Source organism: Bos javanicus, chromosome 18, assembly GCF_032452875.1.
Source record: "Bos javanicus breed banteng chromosome 18, ARS-OSU_banteng_1.0, whole genome shotgun sequence".
In the NCBI taxonomy this organism is placed as follows: domain Eukaryota; kingdom Metazoa; phylum Chordata; class Mammalia; order Artiodactyla; family Bovidae; genus Bos; species Bos javanicus.
The window spans coordinates 36,995,496-37,017,772 of NC_083885.1; the positions used below are offsets into that span (position 1 = coordinate 36,995,496).

Consider the following 22,277-nt stretch of genomic DNA (forward strand, 5'->3'; position numbering starts at 1 on the left):
AAGCTTTTAAGTTTAATTAGGTCCCATTTGTTTATTTTTGTTTTTATTTCCATTACTCTGGAAGGTGGGTCATAGAGGATCTTGCTGTCATTTATGTCAGAGAGTGTTCTGCCTATGTTTTCCTCTAAGAGTTTTATAGTTTCTGGTCTTACATTTAGATCTTTAATCTATTTTGAGTTTATTTTTGTGTTATGGTGTTAGAAGCTAGAAAGTGTTCTAGTTTCATTCTTTTACAGGTGGTTGACCAGTTTTCCCAGCATCTCTTGTTAAGGGAATTGTCTTTTTTTTGCCATTGTGTTTTTTTGCCTCCTTTCTCAAGGATATGGTGTCCATAGGTACATGGATTTATCTCTGGGCTTTTTATTTTGTTCCATTGATCAATATGTCTGTGTTTGTGTAGTACCATACTGTCTTGATGACTGTAGCTTTGTATAGTATAGTCTGAAGTCAGGCAGGTTGATTGCTCCAGTTCCATTCTTCTTTCTCAAGATTGCTTTGGCTATTTGAGGTTTTTTGTATTTCCATACAAATTGTGAAATTATTTATTCTAGTTCTGTGAAAAATACCATTGGTAGCTTGATAGGGATTGTATTCAGTCTGTAGATTGCTTTGGGTAATATACTCATTTTCACTATACTGATTCTTCCAATCCACGAACATGGTATATTTCTCCATCTATTTGTGTCATCTTTGATTTAAAAAATATGGAATGCTTCACAAATTTGCATGTCAACCTTGTGCAGGGGCCATGCTAATCTTAGTATATGGGCTGCTAAAGCAAGCACTCTCCACTCTTTTTAAAGATTCTTTTCCTGTATAGGTCATTACAGAGTGTACTGAATAGTATTCCCTGTGCTGTAAGTAGGTCCTTATTAGTTATCTCTTTTATATATAGTAGTATGTATATGTGTCAATCCCAATCTCCCAGTTTACCCTTCTCCTAGTCCTAGAGTTTTAAGATCTAATTTTTAAAGACACCAAGGCCCTCAAATGTAAGCCAACTATTTTATCTGATATTTAGCTGAAGGAACACCAAAAACCACACAGTGAAGCAAAAATCTGGCTATTTGGAATCTATTGAAAGATAATATGCCAACCTCTCTTCCGTTGCCTTCCTAAGAGCTCTTCAGGGATGTCATTTTGGAAATATGTGATTTTTACCTTATTTGTTGACTTTAAAATTTAAATGCTATGTGAAGATTTGACTCCATGTGTAAGAAAACTGGCATTTTATGTTTCCTCAGATAGTGAATAAATAAACTCTAGATGAATGTGAGACCTTTATTTTGACTTATCTTTTAAGAATAAGAAACATTCAAAATACCATTTTAAGCATTCAAAATTAATTAGAAATTGTTGAAAGGAAATGTATCTTTACAGTGAAGTGACCTGGCAAACTGGGCCCACATTAACCACAGGATCAAAATTAGCATCCCCCATAAGGGGATTGCCTGGTGTATACAGTAAGTCTACATCCTAACCTGGGTGGTTAGTATTCTTGACAAAAATGTTCAATGTGCATCTAACCACGAGGGAACAATCAGAAAAATGCAGGATTCAGTGTGTTTTTATGAGACATCTGGTGGAAGTCTTTAAAAATCATTGTCATGGAAGAAGAAGGGAGTGCATTCTAGGTGTTAAAAGATTAAGGAGATAGCAACTGAAAATAATTTATGCATCTTGATTGGATCCTGGGTTGGGGAAAAAACAGCTTTAAAAATATATTTAGAATAATTGGGGAGATTTGAATATGGAATGAATATCAACTGAAAGAGGGAGTGACTATACATTTTTTTCTAGGTATGATAACAGTTGGGTAGAGGTGGGGTGGGAGAATGTCCTTATTTTTAGCAGTTGCTTTCTGAAAGTAATTTGGGCTGATCTGTCATGAGGTCTACAACTTACTTACAAATAGTTTACCAAAAATTAAATTGTGTAGATAAATATGTATATACATACACATACAGACATAGATGTCTTACATCTGTATTTTGTGCTATCCAATAGGTTAGAAAGTGTAGCCACAAAAAACTATTTACATTAAAATTAAATAAAATTTAAAGCTCAAATCCTCAGTCTCACTAGCATAGTTCAAGCCATGTGTATATTGCAGCAGTGTATTGAACAGTGATGGAGTGGATATTTTTATTATTGTAGAGGTTCTCCAGGTAACATTGGTGATAGTCACAGAGAGGGGGGAAAAGTGAATGTAGCAAAATGATAACAATTAGTGAAGAATATGCTATTATTTTTCTTCAATTTTCTGTAAATTGGAAACTTCATGGTAAAAAACACTAACTACATTATGTGATCTTAGCTTGCATCCAGGACTAGGAAAAAAATCTTTCCTTTTCTCTTTTGCTATAATGGACATCGATAAGATAATTGGCAAAATTTGAATAAGGTCTGTACCTTAACATAATAGTATTAAAGAATGTTGAATTTCCTAATGTTGATAATTGTACTATGGTTCTGTTAGAAAATGTCACAGTTAGTAGAAAAGACAGCCTGAAATATTTAGGACTAAAGGGGCATAGTGTCTACAACTCACTCTTAGTTTTAGTTAAAAATGAATATGTGTATAAGAGAAAATCAAGGGAGAAAAAGAGAATGATAAAGCAGATACAGTTAAAAGTTAATGTTTGGTGATTCTGGGTGAAGGGTTTATAAGAATTCTTTGTATTTGTCTCACAACTTTTCTAAACGTCTGAAATTATATATATATGTATATACACACATTATATATATATATATATTTTTTTTATTTTTTTTTATTTTTTATATTTTTAAGTAAATACTAAAAAACAAGGACCAGAACTTCTCTGGTGGTACGGTGGCTAGACTCCGTGTTCCCAGTGCTGGGAGCCTGGGTTCCATCTCTGATCAGGGAACTAGATCCTACATGCCACAACTAAGATCTGGTGCAGCCAAATAAATATTTTAAACAAACAAAAAAACAAGGGCCAAAAGGAAACATGACGGCAGAGTTCACAGAACTGGGCTGGGAGCTGGGAGACTTGGTTCAAGGCTGAGCACTGCTCTGATTAGCTCTCTGATTTTGGATACATTGTCTTACCTCTCTGGATCTTAGTTGGCATAACTGTTAAATAAAAGGCTAGAACTTTTTGATTTCAAAAAAACTGTCTTGCTCAAAATGGTAGGACTCTGCAAGTAGTCCCTGTTTTCTTTTTAGATTTAAGGGTCTGCATGCAGAGCTACCCTCCTACCACTAGGTGGCCTCAGTTAACCTCGATCTTTGTGTGTGGTAGTCTCGTTTTCCCACTCTGGGCCACATTTCCAAGTACTACAACCTTTTTTCCTAGGACCATCCACTGTTGCTTCTGAAACTTCACCACAGCTTTCTTGCTGTTGTTCCTTGATTTCTCTCTCCTGTTTTTTGGTGCCTGGAGAAGAAAAGGATTGCTAGAAGAGAATCAGAGGTGGCTTTGCCCTGTCCCCGGTTGTGGACCTTTACAGGATTGTCACCCCTCAGAAGGTCTGGGAGGGAGAAGTATGCTAACTTTTGGTGGGAGCTCTGGCTCAGGCAGTCTTCTCATCACTGGTGAGGATTGTCAGTTATGTCTTCTGATTTGGGGCATAGGATAGAAGCCATGTAGATGGGTTTTGTCCTAGTGACCTGGAGTTTCCACTGTGGCTGATACATAGTATAAAAGGAGCTTGTCTAGCATCCAGCCCTGGGCATATGCTTGCTTAGATGGTCCTGAGTCCCTGGCTAGCTGGTAGGTACCATGTGAGCATCAGAAATGCTGCCACACAAAGGAAATGAACAAAAGAGGAAATGCAGATGGTTAACAAGTACATGGGAAAAATATTCACTCCGGCTAGTGACTGAAGGAACAAATGAGAACAAATAAGCGAAGTCCGGTCATGACGTAGGGCATAGTGTGGAGTCAGAGGCAGCCAGAGGCACATCCTGGCTCAAAGCTCCTGGATATGTAGCCTGGGGCAGTGACCTAGCTTCCCCAAGCCTGTTTCCTCCTGGGTGAAATGCAGTGATGAGGTTATTTCCTGCCTCACTATAAGGATTCGGTGAGATAATGTGTGCACAGCATAGTATCTGTGACAAGTGCTCATTAACTCTTAGCTGTTATCTTTATGCTATTTCTTTTTTTTTTTTTTTTGCTTCACCTACATGATTTGCCAAGAGTGGAAAAAAACCATAGTACTCAGTGCTATGCAGTGTTTGGTGAAATGGGTATGTTCCTATAGTGCTGATGGGTATCTACATGGGTTTAGAAAGGAATTGAGCGGTTTTAAGAACTTTAGAAAATGTTCGTATCCTTTGGAAGAATACTCAGACATGCACGCAGATACTTTATACATTTGTGGTCATTTTTCCTGAGCCAAAAGTTGGAGGCAATTTATTCAACAATGGAAAAATAGTTCACTAAATTATGGCATATCCTTATAAACGGGCTTAGGTTGTAACTTTTGAAATGAATTTTGAGGGGAGAGGAGTTTTTAAGGAATTAGGGACGTAAGAGATGAAAGTCTAGAAAAAGTCTGTATTCACCAGATATCAGAAAAAGTCTAGTATGACTTAATGATAATCATCCCAGTGTTTTCAGGTTAGGAGTGATTTTTTTTTTATCTTCTTTTCTTGTGCTATATATATTTTTTTATATCCTCACATTTTAAAAAAGTCCTTTTAGAATGAGGGAAAAGCAAAATTTCTCTTTTTAAAGGAAACAACAAAAAAGAGGTAGAACATGTGCCACAGGGGGGCAGCTGGGAGCCCTCTGACTCATCCTTGACTTTTTCTGTCTTTCCCGGCCAGTGGTGTCAGCAAAGCCCAAGGTGCATAGTCGTCAACCTCGAATTAACTCGTTTGTGGAAGTGGCTGTGGATGGACTCCCCAGCGAGACCAAGAAGACTGGAAAGCGAATTGGGAGCTCTGAGCTTCTCTGGAACGAGATCATCATTTTGTAAGAGAAAACCCCTTCTCTCTGAAGGCAGCTCCCCTGGGGGAGGTCGAGAAGGGGGTTGTGGGAGATCCAGGTTTCGTGTATCAGCCTCTAGTCCTCTGCCTTGGGTACCTGAGGCACCTTCTCTTCAGGTGTTTTTACATTGTCGAGCTCACAGAGCATTCATTGTTTGCTAGATGGTACAGGGTCAGCTCGGGTGGGTGGGGTGGGGAAGGGTATCTGTGACTGTCTTCCTCTTTGGGGTTCCCCCTTGGTCTCCAAGATGACAGCAGTATAATTTCTCTGCCTTCTTCTAAGTTGCAGGAATGACTGGTCTGCTTGGATGTGATGAATCAAGTATTTGTTTTCCAGGAATGTCACAGCCCAGAGTCATTTAGACCTGAAGGTCTGGAGCTGCCACACCTTGAGAAATGAACTGCTAGGCACCGCCTCCATCAACCTCTCCAATGTCCTGAAGAACAATGGGGGCAAAAGTATGTATGATGCAGGGGTGGCTGACGTGATTCATCTGTGGGTGTGGGGAAGGGATATGAAGGCAGGGATCTCTCTCATGTGGTGGATAAACCTGGGTGATGCCGTTTCCTCCTGGACCAGGGCTGCAGTGACTCTGCTCCCTGTGCATAGGATCCCTGGAGTTCTAGGGAAGCTGAGGGCTACCCTCTGCTTCTACTGTGGGACTCAGCCCCCTTGGTCCAGGGCCCTTCATGCTGGGACGTTTCCCTCTTGATCTTTCCTCAGGGATATGTGTGCTCTCCTTCTGCCCCTGCCCCTCTTTTCCTAATGTGTGATGTGTAGAATCAGACTGTTGAATGCTTCCAGCCTAAATCATTTTTTCCCAGTCTGATCCCTCAAACAGAACAAAGGAGCTCCATGCGTGTGTGTGTGTGCACGTGTGCGTGCATGTCTGCATGGGATGGTGTTACAAACGGTGCTCTGTGCAGGCACTTGATAAACATTTCCTGGATATTGGAATGTGATGGAAGCTCCATCATGATTATTCAAAGTGTCTCTGCTACACAGAGATCTAAATCCTAACGTCTGTTTATTGCTGTTTGTGGTCAGTGGAGTAGCTCGTGGTTGTGGCATCTGGACCCTCCCTCATAAAGCCTCTATTCAGAGCAGCACCAGATGTGGTGAGGGAATGCCACAGAAAGAAAGCCTCCTTCTTCTCTTGATGTCTGCTGTCTAGCAAATATTTTCTGAACGTGGATGTAGCTTGAGAGAGAGGTGGGGCTGGGGAGCACTGAGATTCAAGGGTCTCGCCTTTCTGAGCCTGTCCTTTCTGATGGGCCTCGTGAGTGCTGTGCGAGGCTCCCCCAGTCTCTTCCTTTCTGCTGGGCACGCAGTGATGTGCATCCGCTGTGGATCTGGGAATCGTCTGAAATCAGGGCCTGCCTCTGTTCTAATTCTACAGGGAACTACCCCCTGCTCTGTCTTCCGAGTTGGTCTTTATTTTCTCACATGCTAGTCTACCTTTTATAATTTGATTTTAAGGGTAATTATGTTTACTATGTCATTTGGAAATATACTTCTGGGCATTCTCCCGTTAGGATCATCAACCGACATGCATGTGCTTTTCTCTCCTTTTTCTTGTGTCTGGTTGGCGTACTTTTGCTTTCAATGGCAAAGGTAATTGTAGAAAAACTGGGACTTGCACAAAAGCACAAAGAAAATAAAATAAATTCCCCTGGAAGCACAGTACCTAGTGATAATTATTATTAACTTTTTGATATATACCATTGAGGTTTTTTTTTTTTTTCCTGTATACAGTGTCTTAATATTTAAGATGTTAGTGAAACAAAATTGAGATCATACATGATCATATTATTTTGCAACATGCCTTTTTTTCTTCAAAATTAATATAGAGACTTCCTTGATGGTTCAGTGCTTAAGACTCTCTGCTTCCACTGTAGGAAAGTCTTAAGTAGGAGGCATGGGTTCAGTCCCTGGCCAGGAAACTAAGATTCTCATGCTGAGCGGCATGGCCATAAAAAAAAAAAGAAAAATTAGAATGTGTTAATATATTTTTATATTAATTGTGATAAAAAACACATAACATAAAACTCATCTTCTTAACCATTTAGAAATGTACAGTTGAGTGTCATTAATTTCATTCACATGATTCTGTAGCTATCACCTCCATCCATCTCCAGAGCTTTTTCATCTTGCCAGACTCGAACTCTGTACCCATTAAACAGCAACTTCCTCACTCCCCTCAACCTCCACCATTCTACTCTCTGTCTCTTTGAATCTAGATATTGCCTGTAAGTGGAATCATGCGCTTTTGTGTCTTTCTTCTTTCACTCAGCATAATGTCCTTAAGGCCCATTCACGTGGCATGTATCAGAATCACCTTTTTTAAAAATTTATTTTATTTTATCTTGGTCAAGCTGTGTGGCTTGCAGGATCTTAGCTCCCCAACCTGGGATTGAACCCGTGCCCTCAGCAGGGAAAGTGCAGAGTCCTAACCACTGGACCACCAGGTATTTCCCTGGAATCACCTTTTTAATGTTGAATAATAGTCCATTGTATGGATACACCACATTTTGTTGGTCCATCCATCCATTAAAGGACACTTGAACTGCTACTTTTTTTCCTGTAGTGAACAGTGCTGTTGTGAACATGGGTGTGCAAATATCTCTTCAAGTCCATGCTTTCAATTCTTTCGGAAATATATTCAGAATAGAATAGCAGGATCATGTGGTAATTCTCTTAATTTTTTGAGGAACTACCATACTGTTTTCTGTCACTGCAGTACCATAAGATATATCAACATAACTTTAATTGTTCTTCAAAAGTCAATTTTTGATGTCTGTCTGGTAGTCGTCTGTCAGATGACTGTGTGAAAATTTAAGGTTGAACACGTGAGTAATTTTCAGTGGTCACAGATGATTTTCACAGTCACAGATAATGCTGTGATGGTACTCTTACAAGTTTACAGATTTTTGTACCAGTTGTTGAAAATTTGGGTTAAATTACTGAACACTGATTTGCTGGATTTAAATACTTTTCAAGGCTTTGGACACATATTGCAAGACTACTCTCCAGAGAAGTTCTCCCCATTTATCCTGCCATCAGTTTTTGCCGATGTGGCTGGTTTCTATTGTACTTTGGCATTTATTGGATTTGTTTGTAAGAAGAAAAAATGTGTGTGTGTGTGTGTGTGTGTGTATGTGTGTATTTGGTAATTAACATTATGCCAGATTTGCTTCATCTATTTTTGGCTGCAGTATTTTATTATTTGTTTATTTTATTATTATTACTTTAAAAATAGTTTCATTTATTATTTATTTTATTTTTGGCTATGCTCGGTCTTTGTTGCTGTGCAGGGGACTCTAGTTGAGATGAGCAGTGGCTACTTTCTAGTTGCAGCGTGCGGGCTTCTCATGACAGTGGCTTTGGTAGCTGTGGAACACGGGTTTAGTTGCTCCTTAGCACGTGGGATCTTCCTGGACCAGGGATTGAACTGATGTCCCCTCCATTACAAGGTGGAATCTTAAACAATGGACCACCAAATTAGCCTTGGCTTCAGTATTTTAAAGTAAATTACAGATGTTTCAAGCTTTTATCCTAGATTCTTCAGCATGCATCTCATTAAAAAAGGACTCTTTTTTTTTAAAACATAATTACTTTTTTTTTTTTTTTTACAAAAGTACCATTGTCACATCTGGCAATATTTACATGAATTCCTCATTTTCAACTAATACCCAGTTCATATTTGATTTCACCATTTATCTCAAGGTATTGTTTTACAGTTGGTTTCCCTGAACCTGGGTTTGGGCAAGGTCCCCTCACTCCTTTTGGCTGTTACGTTTTCGAAGTCCCTCTACCTCCACTCCACTTTTTTTAAGGCTGTGATTTACTCCAGGAGACAGAATATTTTTTAAAAGTGTGTTTGTTGCCTTATTAATGTCCTTTGCTCATTTTTATACTGAAATTTACTTATACTGCATTTATTTTATTTATACTGCATTTTAAATTTATTTATACTGCATTTTTCTCTCTTGATTTTGAAAGAGCTCTTTATATATTAAGGTTGTTATTCTTTGTCTTATAATTTTTGTTTTCCCAGTTTTTCATTTGCATTTTATTTTTGCAATCATTTAAAAAAATTTTTTCCATACAGATGTTTTAAACATTTTGTAGTCGAATCTTTCACCTTTTAGGTTTTCAGCCTTTTCTTTTATGATTTGAAAGGCTTTCCCTCATTCTGAGAACAGGTAAATGATCATTTTCCTCTAGTTTACTGTGATTTTGTTTTTTTTTTTAACTTAATTCTCCATCCAAATGAATTTATTTTTGTGTTCACTGTGAGTAGGGATATCATTTATTTTTTATTCTATTTTTTTAAAAACTGGAATGTAATTGCTTTACAATGTTGTGTTAGTTTCTGCTGTACAACAACATGAATCAGCCACTTGTGTACATATACCCCCTCCCTCTTGATAAGGATCTAATTTAATTTTTCCAAATATTTAACTGATTACTTTAGCACTGCTTATTGAATCTATATCCCCAGTGACTTGACTTGCTACCTTAAGCATATATTAAAAACATATGTATATCTGGGCCTGTATGGGGAGTTTATATTTCATTTGTTGTTTAGTTTCTAAAATATCTATTTATGTATTTGCTCTGATCGTAGTGGCAGTGCATGGAATCTTTTAGTTGTGGCATGTGGGATCTAGTTCCCTGACCAGAGATCAAACCCGAGTCCCCAGCATTGGGAGCTTGGAGTCCTAGCCACTGGACCACCGGGGAAGTCCTTGTTTTTTTCTTCAATTGGCCTTTTAAAATCACTTTGTCTTAGCTATTATAACTGACAGTTCAAGTTTCTCTTCTTTTCAAAATCTTCCTGTTTTTTTCTTTGCTTGGATGATACCGTCACATGAACTTTATTTTATTGGGTTCTCCCCTCTTTCTATTCTCCTACCCCAAATCCCTTGAGATTTTGTTGGAATCCTGACGTATGTAAAGTTTCCTTTATGGAGAATTTCATACTGATTCTTCCTACATGGGAACATGGAATGTCTTTAAATTCACTCAGGTCATTTTGAAGTTATCTTCAGATAGATTCTTTTAATTTTTGGAGAAGCTTTGATATTATTTTTAGTGGGATAATTTCCTATTATGTCTTTTGACTTAATGTTTATTACTGGTATATGACTGTTAGTGTTTGTATTTTTTATAGTCAGTCAGTTGCTGACTTCTTAGTATAGATTTTCAACAGTTTCTTTTGGTAGACATTTTTTTTTTTAATGTGGGCCATTTTTAATGTCTTTATTGAATTTGTTACGATATTGCTTCTGTTTTTCTGTGTTTTGGTTTTTTTGGCCATGAAGCTCCCTGACCAGGGATCAACCCACACCCACTGCATTGGAAGGCAAAGTCTTAACCACTGGGCCACGAAGGAAGTCCTTTGGTAGATGTTTATATGGTTTCTAAGATCAATAATTTTGCTCCTCTTAGGAGTTAATTATACTTTTTTCTTGTCAGTTGCTTTGCATACAACTTCCTGTTTTAGTGGCGATGGAATAGGTATCCTTTCCTGTTTAATAACCAAGCTTATATTATAGTGACTTCTTCAGGTATGAGGTTGAGGATTAGTTGGTAACCTGTCTTCTTGGTTTATTAATTATTGTTGTCTTTTAAAAAATATCTAGATGGGGTTTGAATTTTTAGCAAATAGTTTTTAAGCGGCCATTTGGATAATTACATGATTTTTCTCCTTTTGATGTATTATATTAATTTCCATGTAGTAACAACCTTAGAATTTCTGGAATATACCTAATTGCTTCTGGTAGATTATTCCTTGAAAATTTTGTTAGAATTGCTTATTCATATTTTATTTGGGAGTTTTCCATCTATATTCATGAGTGACATTTGTTTGTAGTTTTGTACTATTTTTGTCAGCTTTGGAATTGAGGCTAGGCTAATTTTATAAAGTAAATTGAAGTGCTTTCCAATTTTGGGAATAGACTCTATAACATGAGAATTATCTGTTCCATGAGTGCAGGAAAGAGCTTACCCATAAAACCAACTAGGTCTGGCAGCTTTCTCTGAAATAATTCTTTGATGACTTTTTCAGTCTTTTCCCCCCATAATGATTGGTTTGTTCAGCTTTTCTGATTTATCTTGTGTCAATTTTGTTAATTCATATTTTCTGAGAAAACCATTTCATGAGATATTCAAAGTATTAATATAAAGATTTTAGATAGCATTCTCATTTTTAAAAATGTTTCTGATTTTTCTCACTTAAAAATGTTGATATTTGTGTGGAAGTGAAAGTCGCTCAGTTGTGTCTGACTCTTTGTGACCCCATGTGGACTATACAGTCCATGGAATTCTCCAGGCCAGAATACTGGACTGGTTCTCCAGGGAATCTTCCCAACCCAGGTATCAAACCCAGGTCTCCTGCATTGCAGGTGGATTCTTTACCATCTGAGTCACAAAGAAAGCCCAAGAATACTGGAATGGGTAGCCTATCCCTTCTCCAGGGGATGTTCCTGACCCAGGAATTGAACCGGGGTCTCCTGCATTGCAGGCGGATTCTTTACCAACTGAGCTATGATATTTGTGTATTTTTTCCCAATTTTTTTCTCTTGCCTGGCATAAACATTTTTGTTTTAATTTTTGGCTTTTGATTTATTTTTTCACAGGACAGCTATTGTATTTGGACTTATCAATTATATTGTATTTTCTAATGTTAATTTCCATTTTTAGTGTTAACTTTTTTCAACCTTTGTTCTAGATTTGCCTTATTTATTCAGTCAGTCGTTTATAGCTGTTTGAGTTGAAAGCTTAGTGCCTTTTTACTTTTGTACTGTCTTATTTAATAATGAAAACATTCTTGCTTTAATCATGCTTTTGATTTTCTTTCCCCCTTGTTGTTTTCTTCTTTTAAAAGTGCACAAATCTTAAGCGAGACAGCTCAGTGAGTATTTACGTATGTCCACATCTGTGTAATGACCCCTCACATCAAGAGAGAGAACCTTCCTAGGACTCTAGGAGTCTCCCCATGTCTCTTCCTTGCCCTGCCCTGAGATAACCACTATTCTGAATTTTATCATTATTGATTCGTTTTGCCTGTTCTTGAATTTTGGTATCACTGAAATCAGCTAGTGTGTTTTCTTGTGCCTGACTCTTCATTATATCTGTGAGATGCATCTGGGCTTTTGTGTGAAATGAGAGGTTTTTTTTTTTTTCCTTTACTGGGGTGTGGTATCCTACTGTATGAATATACTACAGTTTATTTGTCTTGTCTCCTGTTGGTAGACATTTCCAGTTTTTAGCCATCATGAGCAATACTGCTGTGAACATTCTTTTTTTTATTTTATTTTATTTATTTATTTGGCTGCACATGGTCTTAGTTGTAGCACAAGGACTCTTCAATCCTCACTGTGGCACGTGGGATCTAGTTCTCTGACCAGGAATTGAACCCAAGCCCGCTGCTTTGGGAGTGTGGAGTCCTAGCCACTGGACTACTGGGGGAGTCCCCTGCTGTGGACGTTCTTAAACATGTGTTTTGGAGGACACAGGCACGCACTTCTGTTAAATCTGTCTGCCTGCCTGTCTCTATATTGTGGACTTGGTTCATAGGGTGGGCGCATGTTTAGCTTTAGTGGAGACTATCTGCTGGTGAACTGTTTACCATCCCCTATGTTTTGCCAGTTCTGCTCCTTTTTTTGTAATTGCTATTGTGACTTTCTGTTTGAGCCCAGAGCGATTCAGGAGAGTGTTTTCTGTGGCTCCCAGGAGCTGTGTTGCTTATGGCAGTGGCTCCAGCTCCTGCTGCTCTTGCTGACACCAGCCTTAGCACTTTGAGCATGTGGCTGGGTTGAGTTGTGAGGCACATCAGATCCGAATCTGATGGAAAAATCTGGGCACTGGGCTGCTTTTTCTTAGAAAAACAAACCTAACCTGGCAATGGCATAGCTGATAACAGATAATACTCATAATGCCTTCCATGCAGAGCAAGGCTGCTTCTGGTGATTGCAAATCTGTTGTGTAGAGAGAAGTGGTTAAGAATGTAGACTCTGAAGTCAAACTCCCTGGGCTTGACTCCTGATTCCCCCAGCTTTGTACATCAGACAGTCATTTCACTTCTCCATGCTTCTGTTTCCTTGTCTGTAAAATATTGTTTTGAGGTTCAGTAAGCTAACAACAGTACCCGACACATATTGGTACTATATTAGTAGTAGCAATGGTAGTTATTAATATTATTCTGTCTCCTCTGATACTTTCCTTCGCAAAGATTAGAAAGTTCACATCCCAAAGATGGACAGGCAGAGACCTCCTTGCCTAAATGGGAGGCAGCCCTGAGGTTGTTCCAAGAGAGAATGCAAAGAGTGGACAAATACAGTCTTTGCAAGTGTGAATGCTGAATGAACACAGGACGTTTCAGCACTGTGGTCTTGGCATCTGTTCTCCTCTGGGAGCTCCTGGGCCAGAAGTGTTTCCAGTGGCATCTAAGGTTTCGTAGGGAAGTGGCTCCCAGTAGGTGAGATAATCCTCCTCTCACTGTGGCTGGGTCTTCCTGGAACCACTTTTCCTGGGAAAGGGCAGGAGGGTGGCGCTTGCCTCACCTGGCGTTTTTCTGCTCCATGGGACATAATTCGTCCTTTCATTCTCTCCCTTGTTTTCCCCTGGGTGGACTTGGAGGTAGACTGGGAGACCCAGCTCATGTTTCCTGTGTCCCTGCTGGCCAGCGGTGCTACAGTGGAGGCTTTTACTCAAGTCCGGCAGTTACGTAATGGTCAGCCTTGGTCAGCTCAGCGGGGATGTTGACCTGGCTGTTGCTGCACATAGAAGACTTGACCAAAAGTCCTGGTCTGGCTCTTAAGGATGGTTCTAGTCATCTCTGTGTGGAAGCCAGCTTTTGAGGTTGAATATTGATTTTTAAAACCTTTTTGTTCGGGGTATTTTCAAACATAATCCCTACCCGCCCAACTTCAGTGACCATCGGCATGTTTCATCTGTCTCCGCCCACTGGGTGATCTTCATTTCTTTCTAGCTTGGTAGCAGGTAGGGTCTGAGACCCACTTTTCTCTTGTAGCTCACCTCTCTGGCACCTGGCCTCATCAACATTGCAGAACTTGGCACTACCAGACTGTCCCACTTTCAAGGAGGGAAAATGGCTTAAAGTAGATTAAAAAAACAAACAAACAAAAAACAGCCAAACTTCTTTGTTTTAAAGTAATTTCAAATTCAGAGAAGTGTTATAAGACTTGGACAAAGAATTTCCTAGACTCTTCATCCACGTGCTAATATTTTGATGTGTTTGCCTTAAACATCATCTGTATATCTGTATCTACATGTGTAGTGATTTGTTGAAGCATTTCAAATTATAAACCTTATATTTTTTTATCCCTAAATATCTAAGTGTGTGTTTTCTAAGAGGGGCTTCCCTGGTTGCTCAGCTGGTAAAGAATCCACCTGCAATGCAGGAGACCCCGGTTTGATTTCTGGGTTGGGAAGATCCCCTGGAGAAAGGGGTAGGCTACCCACTCTGGTATTCTTGGGCTTCCCTGGTGGCTCAGTCGGTAAAGAATCTGCCTGCAGTGCAGGAGACTCGGGTTTGATTCCTGGGTTGGGAAGATCCCCTGGAGGAAATTAATCAAATCAAGAAATCTGACATTTTTACAATATTGCTATATAATTCATATTTTCCAGTTGTTGCAAAAATGAATTTCAAGTGATTTCTTCCCCTGTCCTCCACCCCATCCAGGATCCCATGCAAGATTATGCGTTGGATTTGGTTATCCATAAATCTGCTGTCAGTTCCTCAGCCTGTTTTTGTCTTTGAGAGCAGTGTCCTTTTTAAAGTGTTCAGGCCATCTTTTTGTGGAATCCCCTCAGTTTGGATTCAGAGTACACATTTTTGGCAGGAACACTAGAAGTGATGTTGCATCCTTGTTATTGAGTCAGACCAGAGGGCACCCTACTCAGCTTGTTTCATTATTAATGACGTGAACTTTGTCCATCAGGCTAAGGTGGGATGTGTTAGGTTCTCTACTGTCAAATGACTATTTTCTCTTTATTTATTTACATTAAAAAAAAAATTTTACTTTTGGCTGTGTGGGGTCTGTGTTGCTGTGCATAGGCTTTCTCTGTTGCAGAGCGCGAGGGCTCCTTTCTGCTGCGGTATTCCGCTTCTCATCGCAGCGGCTTCTCTTCTGTGTTGCTGTGCATAGGCTTTCTCTGTTGCCGAGAGCGAGGGCTCCTTTCTGCTGCGGTACTCCGCTTCTCATCGCGGCAGCTTCTCTTGTTGTGAAACACAAGCTCAGGGTGTGTGGGTTTCAGTGGTTGTGGTGCATGGGCTTAGTTCTGAGCACGTGAAATCAGACTGGACCAGGGATGCAGCTTGTGACCCTTGCTTTAGCAGGTAGATTCTTTACCACTGGACCACCAGGGAAGCCCAGTTTTTCTCTTTATAAATCAAAAGTTATTTCTGGGGAGATACAATACTTTGACAACATGTAAATATGGGTTCCTCATGGCGCCTCCCCTACTAGTTTTTGCATTCATGAACGATTTTTGTCTGAATCAGTTAATACTGTGATGGTTGCATAACTTTTTTTTTTCCAATTTAGTCATTCCTTCTATATTTAGTATTTGGTATACTGCTGTAAGGAAGAGCTTTTCCTTTTCCTTTATGTAGGTATGTATTATCAGTCTCATGGATTATTATGTAGGTATGTATTATTATCTCATGGATTCTTCTTTTATTCATGTGTTGTAATTTAGTATTTTGGTGCTCAAGTTATCCTTGGTTTGGCCAGTGGATACCTCTTTAAGCTTGCTTCTGTATCCTTTTGATAAGTCCCCATCATATTTTTTTCCCCAAACATCATCTAATATACATAGAATTTACTGTGTGATAAAAGTGGCATTTAAAATCAGTAAAGGACTTCCCTGGCAGTCCAGTGGTTAGAGACTGCATGCTTGTACTGCAGGGAGCGCAAGTTCTATCCCTGGTGGGGAAACTATGGTCCCACATGCCATGTGACACACAGCCAAAAATAAAGAAATAAAATCAGTGAAGAAAGGTGAACAAATGGCATTGGGACCATCAGTTAGCCCAGTGGTTTCAAAGTGTGGTCTCCAGATCACCTGGAAACATTAGAAACGTAAATCCTCAGGCTCTATCCCAGTCCTACAGAATCAGAAACTGCAGGCAAGGCCCAGTGATCTGTGTTTTAACAAACGTTCCAGAGGATTCTGAGGCCTGCTCAAGTCTGAGAACCGCTGAGGTACCACGTGGGAAGAAGTGCAGTTAGATACCTTCCTTATGTAACACTTGTGATGGTTTTCTTTATTTAGTTTTTAAGATGTTTCACTCTTTAACCAATCTGGAGTTTACTTTGATGTATGGTGTAGGCTGAGGATCTGGTTGTACTTTTTCCTCCTGGGTTTTACACAGTGTTAAACTCTTTTCACCGGAGGGAGTGTCAGTCTCAGGTTGGACATCTCTCTTCTTTTTATTTATTTATTTGGCTGCATCAGGTCTTGGTTGCATCATGTGGGATCTTTTGTTGCAGGGCACGGACTCTCTAGTTGTGGCGCATGGGCTTAGTTGCTCTGTGGCACGTGGGATCTTAGTTTCCCCACCAGGGTTCAAAATCCATGTCTCTTGCATTGCAAGGCGGATTCTAAACCAGTGGACCACCAGGGAAATCCCTGGACATAATTCGTCTCACTGCTCTTTTTCTTCAAAATGTTCTTGGCTTTTGAGCCTTCAGTTTTCCTAAAAGACTTTATGTACACACACACACACACACCTATTTCTGTGCCCGTATATTGGATTGGCCAGAAGGTTCTTTCAGGTTTCACTGTAACGTCTTATGGAAAAACCCAAATGAACTTTTTGGCCAGCCCAGTATTCTGCATGATGAATTCATGCTGCAATTGGTAATTCAACCTCACAGGGTTCTTTCTAACTTTCCTCCTTTCCGTAGAGAACCCTGGCTCTCACCATCATCCATACATTTACTCACTTCCTCAGTTCTATATACATAGGAGGTGGTTTGAGAATTGTTGAACCCAGACCTCTGTGACAAATGAAGTGCCTGCGAAAAGCTCCTTGCTTAGCTCTTCCTTTTCAATACGTGTCTGTTTTCTTTCCCCATGTGTGTCTCCCAGATTTAAAAAAAAAATGAGAGAGAGAAAAAGCAAACAGCTCCCTATTTATTTAAAAATCTTTTAAGCAGAGGGCTGTTACTGCACTTTATGTTCCGAGAACAGATAGGCCAGTCACACGGGCTGCACTGCCTCCCTCCCTCTGCTGTGAGGATAAAGTGTTCTGGTGGGTGGGCATCTTAAGGAGGCAGGCCTAACAGACAGTGCTTGCATTTGTTTTAAAGTAAACACACTGTTTTTCCAGTTTTTCAACTGAAAGATAAATAAAATCACTGATCCTTGGAACCTGAGTCAGAGAAGGGAGAAAATTTTAAAACATTGCTCCTCAGTTAAAAACAGTTTTAAGTTCAAGAAATTATTCACAATTTCTTCAGATGAGGAGCAGGCGGGCAAGAGACAAAAGTGAAAGGAAGGATGTGACAGTCCTGTAAACTGGTAGGGAGCTGTTATTTAGAACATAGCTACAAACTGCAGCGTCTTGATTAGGCCTGATGGGAGAAATGGCCAAACCAGTCTTGGCATAGCCAAGTAGTCACTTTTGTGAACCTGGCAAACCACTAAGACCTAGTTATTTCAGTCTTATGGAATGCTCACAGAAGACTTCTGAGAAATTCAGCCTTGATCCCCAAATTGAAAACATTATAATCATCCCTCGGTGTCTGTGGGACCCCTTCCCCCCAATACCACAGTCTGCAGATGCTCAAATCTCTTCTATAAAATGGCATAGTATTTGCATATCACCTGTGCACATACCCCCGTATACTTTAAATCATCTCTCGATTACTTATAACACCTAATACAACCTAAAGAAAGAGAAAATGAAGTCGTTCAGTTGTGTCCGACTCTTTGCGACCCCATGGACTGTAGCCTACCAGGTTCCTCCCTCCATGGAATTTTCTAGGCAAGAGTACTGGAGTAGGTTGCCATTTCCTTCTCCAGGGGATCTTCCCAACCCAGCGATCGAACCCGGGTCTTCCACATTGCAGGCAGATGCTTTACCGTCTGAACCACCAGGGCAGCCCTAATACAACCTAAGTGCTTTGTAAACAGTTGCTGGAGCACAGCAAGTTCAAGGTTAACTTCTGGGAACCTTCTGAAGTTTCTTTTCCCTGAATATTTATTAAAAAATTAATTATTTATTTAATCTGGCTGTGCTGGGTCTTAGCTGCAGCTTGCAGGATCTTCGATCTTTGTTGTGGCATGTGAACTCTTAGTTACTGCATGTGGGATCTAGTTCCCAGACCAGGAATTGGACCCAGGCCCCCTACATCGGGAGTGCAGAGTCTTAGCCAGTGGACCACCAAGAAGTCCTTCCCTGAATATTTTTGATCCACACTTGGTTGTATGTGTGAATGGGGGACATTTTTTTCATGCTTATTGAAAAAAAAAAAAGACGAAAACTTTGTGAGTGCTAAGTATGTACCAGGTATTGTTCTGAATTCTTAAGATTACATATACAACATACTATACTATGCTATAGTATAATATAATATAATATTATATATAGTCTTTCCATTTAATCCTCCTGTATACCTATCAGGTAGGTAGTACTGCCATCCCCTTAGATGATAGCTTGCCCAAGATCACATAGGAAGTGGTGGCAGAGCTGGGATTTAACCTAGGCCTTTTGGTCTCTGAGTCTTTGTCTGCAACCTCTGTTAATTACAGCCTTCCAAAGAAAGTGAAAATGTCAGTCTCTCAGTCGTATCCAACTCTTTGTGACCCCATGGACTGTAGTGTGCAAGGCTCCTCTGTCCATGGAATACTCCAGGCAAGAATACCAGAGTAGGTTGCCATTTCCTTCTCCAGGGGATCTTGACCGACCCAGGAATCAAACCTGGGTCTCCTGCATTGTAGGCAGATTCTTTACCGTCTGAGCCACCAGGGAAGCCTTCCAAAGAAGGAGGTTAAAAATCACTGGAAATTTTATTTTTTCCCTACAAAGCTTCAAATCATACTCTGTTATTATGAACTCCAATGGATGTTTGTGTTTTTTAGACTTTTTTTTTTACAGCCTGTTAACAAATAGTGTTGTGATAATTTCAGGGGAACAGTGAAGGGACTCGGCCATACATATACATGTATCCATTCTCCCCCAACTCTCCTCCTGTCCAGACTGCCACATAATATCGAGCAGAGTTCCATGTGCTATATGGTAGATTCTTATTGGTTATCTATTTTAAATATAGCAGTGTGTACATGTCCATCCCAAACTCTCTTAACTGTCCCTTCCCCAGATCCTTCCCCCTAGCAACTATAAGTTCATTCTCAAAGTCTGTGAGTTTCTTTCTATTGTGTAAGTACGTTTGTTTGTATCATTTTATTTTTTTAATTTATTTTAATTGGAGGCTAATTACAATATTGTAGTGGTTTTGCCATACATTGACATGAATCAGCCATGAGTGTACATGTGTTCCCCATCCTGAATCCCCCTCCCACCTCCCTCCCCATCCCATCCCTCAGGGTCATCCCAGTGCACCAGCCCTGAGCACCCTGTCTCATGCATTGAACCTGGACTGGCAATCTAGTTTTCACACATGATAATACACATGTTTCAATGCTATTCTCTCAAATCATCCCACCCTTGCCTTCTCCCACAGAGTCCAAAAGACTGTTCTATACTTCTGTGTCTCTTTTGCTCTCTCGCATATAGGGTCATCATTACCATCTTTCTAAATTCCATATATATGGAGTATTAACTCATATATATGAGTTAGTATACTGTATTGGTGTTTTTCTTTCTGACTTCACTCTGTATAATAGGCTGCAGTTTCATCCACCTCATTAGAACTGATTCAAATGGCTGAGTAATACTCCATTGTGTATATGTACCACAGCTTTCTTATCCATTCATCTGCTGATGGATATCTAGGTTGCTTCCATGTCCTGGCTATTATAAACGGTGCTGCGATGAACATTGGGGTACACGTGTCTCTTTCAATCCTGGTTTCCTCGGTGTGTATGCCCAACAGTGGGATTGCTGGGTCATATGTCAGTTCTATTTCCAGTTTTTTAAGGAATCTCTACACTGTTCTCCATAGTGGCTGTACTAGTTTGCATTCCCACCAACAGTGTAAGAGGGTTCCCTTTTCTCCACACCCTCTCCAGCATTTATTGTTTGTAGACTTTTTGATAGCAGCCATTTTGACCAGCGTGTGATGGTACCTCACTGTGGTTTTGATTTGCATTTCTCTGATAATGAGTGATGTTGAGCATCTTTTCATGTGTTTGCCATCTGTATGTCTTCTTTGGAGTATCATTTTAAAGATAATTTTTTAGAGCAATTTTAGGTTCACAGCAAAATTGACAAGGTACATGGACATTTTTTTTATTCAGCGCTAACCTGGTTAATATTTTGTTATATATCCACTCGGCTTTTTGGGGTATGTACGTATGTGTGAATATATAACTTTTTTCCCAAACTGGGAACTGACTATACATATTGCCTTGTAACTTGCTTTTTTTCCACCCAGTTTTTCTACTTCAATGAAACTAGATCCTTTTAATGGCTCCAATAGCATTTTTTTGCTATGAATGTACCATAGTTTAACAGATCTTTTATTGTTGGCCGTTTCTCCTTCTTTACTACTATAAGCATGACTTTTCAGTAAGTTCTTGTAAAGATACTTTTGTTTTCCTGTCATTTTTCTTAGGGTAGTAAATTCCTGGGCATTCATTGCTGGGTCAGAAGGCAGGCAAGTTGCAAGTTCCATGATACCCATGGCCTGGGTCTGCTGCAAAGGCTGGATCCATTCATGCACCCACTGTGTGTGTGCACGTGAACTTGTTTCCCTTACCCTCAGTGGCGATGGGCATTGCCAGTCTTTTAACCTCTGCCAGTCTGTTGGGCTACAACAAGTGATTTCTCTTTGTTATTTTCATTTGCGTCTCTTTTCTTTTCTCCTCTCATTTCCTTCTTGAGGAACTCTCAGGCAGGCTTTTACTCTCGCTGCCCTGCTGCAAATATTGTACCAAGTCTGTGGTCACCTCCGTGTGGCTCAGTTCTCATTTCTTGAGTTGGAATCCATCGCTTCCTGACCTGCTCTTGTCACTTAGTTTTTAGGACACCATGCCTGGATGGTGTTCTATCTCTCCGGTAACTCTTTTCCAGTCTCCTTGGCTAGTTTCCTTCTCTCCAGTCTGAAAACATTGGGATACCCCAAGTGACCTAGTTTTCATCCGCCTGTTAATTTGCACCTCTTCCTTTCATGATCTTATCTGGCCTCATGACTATAAATTTGGTCTGCACACCTATGACTGGTACCGTTTGCCTTTCCTTGGGCAGCCCTGTATTTCCAGCTGTCTAATCAGTGTCCTCAAATTAACGTGATACAAGCTGAGCTACCTGCTTTCCTGGACTTCCCAGGTGGCTCAGTGGTAAAGAATCCGCCTGCCAATGTAGGAGACATGGGTTCAATCCCTGGGTCAGGAAGATCTTCTGGAGGAGGAAATGACAACCCATTCTAGTATTCTTGCCTGGAAAATCCCATGGACAGAGGATCCTGGCAGGCTAAAGTTCATGGGGTTGCAAGAGCTGGACATGACTGAGTGTCTGAGGATGCACATGCCATATCATATATATTTTACTTATTTATCTGACTTATTGTCCTTTATAACTGGTATGTTAGCTCCATGAGGGCAGTCATTGTTTGGTTTTTATTGACTCTTTTTTTTTTTTAATATTAGCAATTACCTGATATAACATGTTTATTTATTTTATTTTTGACCACACTTTGCGACTTGCAGAGCTTCCCCAGGGTACGAACCCATGTCCCCTGCAGTGGAAGTACGGAGTCTTAACCACTGGACCGCCAGAGAAGTCTGGTTTTTGTTAACTCTTGTATATCCCCTAGCCCTGTGACTAAAGCACAAAGAAGATACTAATACAATATAATGTAATTTGATAATATTTAGTATTAGTATATTATATATATATAAAATAGACACACTTAATTAGATTAGTGAGGATGAACATATCTTTGTGTGACTTAGGTTTTGTGGCCTGTGTCATGGCTGAAGCAGAGGTGGGACCAGGGTGGCGCTGAGCGCCCTCTCTCAGGAGACATTGGTCAGAGTCCATCCCCAAATGCAGAGGCCTTTGTTTCATTTTTGCCTCCTACGTCGGTGACTCCTGTTTTCCTTGATTGGCACCAGCTGCCAGGCACTAGGATTTAAACCTGTCTGTAACAGTCT

General features: G+C 40.0%; 1 protein-coding gene and 1 pseudogene across 4 annotated transcripts in view; one reads left to right on the plus strand and one right to left on the minus strand.

The window, feature by feature from the left end:
• Positions 1-22,277, plus strand: part of WWP2 (WW domain containing E3 ubiquitin protein ligase 2) — a 146,751-nt gene that overhangs the window by 23,038 nt on the left and 101,436 nt on the right. For all 4 annotated transcript variants that reach the window (XM_061387763.1, XM_061387760.1, XM_061387761.1 and 1 more), the window contains 2 exons: positions 4,799-4,946; positions 5,298-5,419. In XM_061387763.1, coding sequence (XP_061243747.1) covers positions 4,799-4,946; positions 5,298-5,419 — 270 coding nt within the window. The remainder of the gene's footprint in view (positions 1-4,798; positions 4,947-5,297; positions 5,420-22,277) is intronic.
• LOC133231240 (U6 spliceosomal RNA) lies at positions 699-760 on the minus strand (annotated as a pseudogene).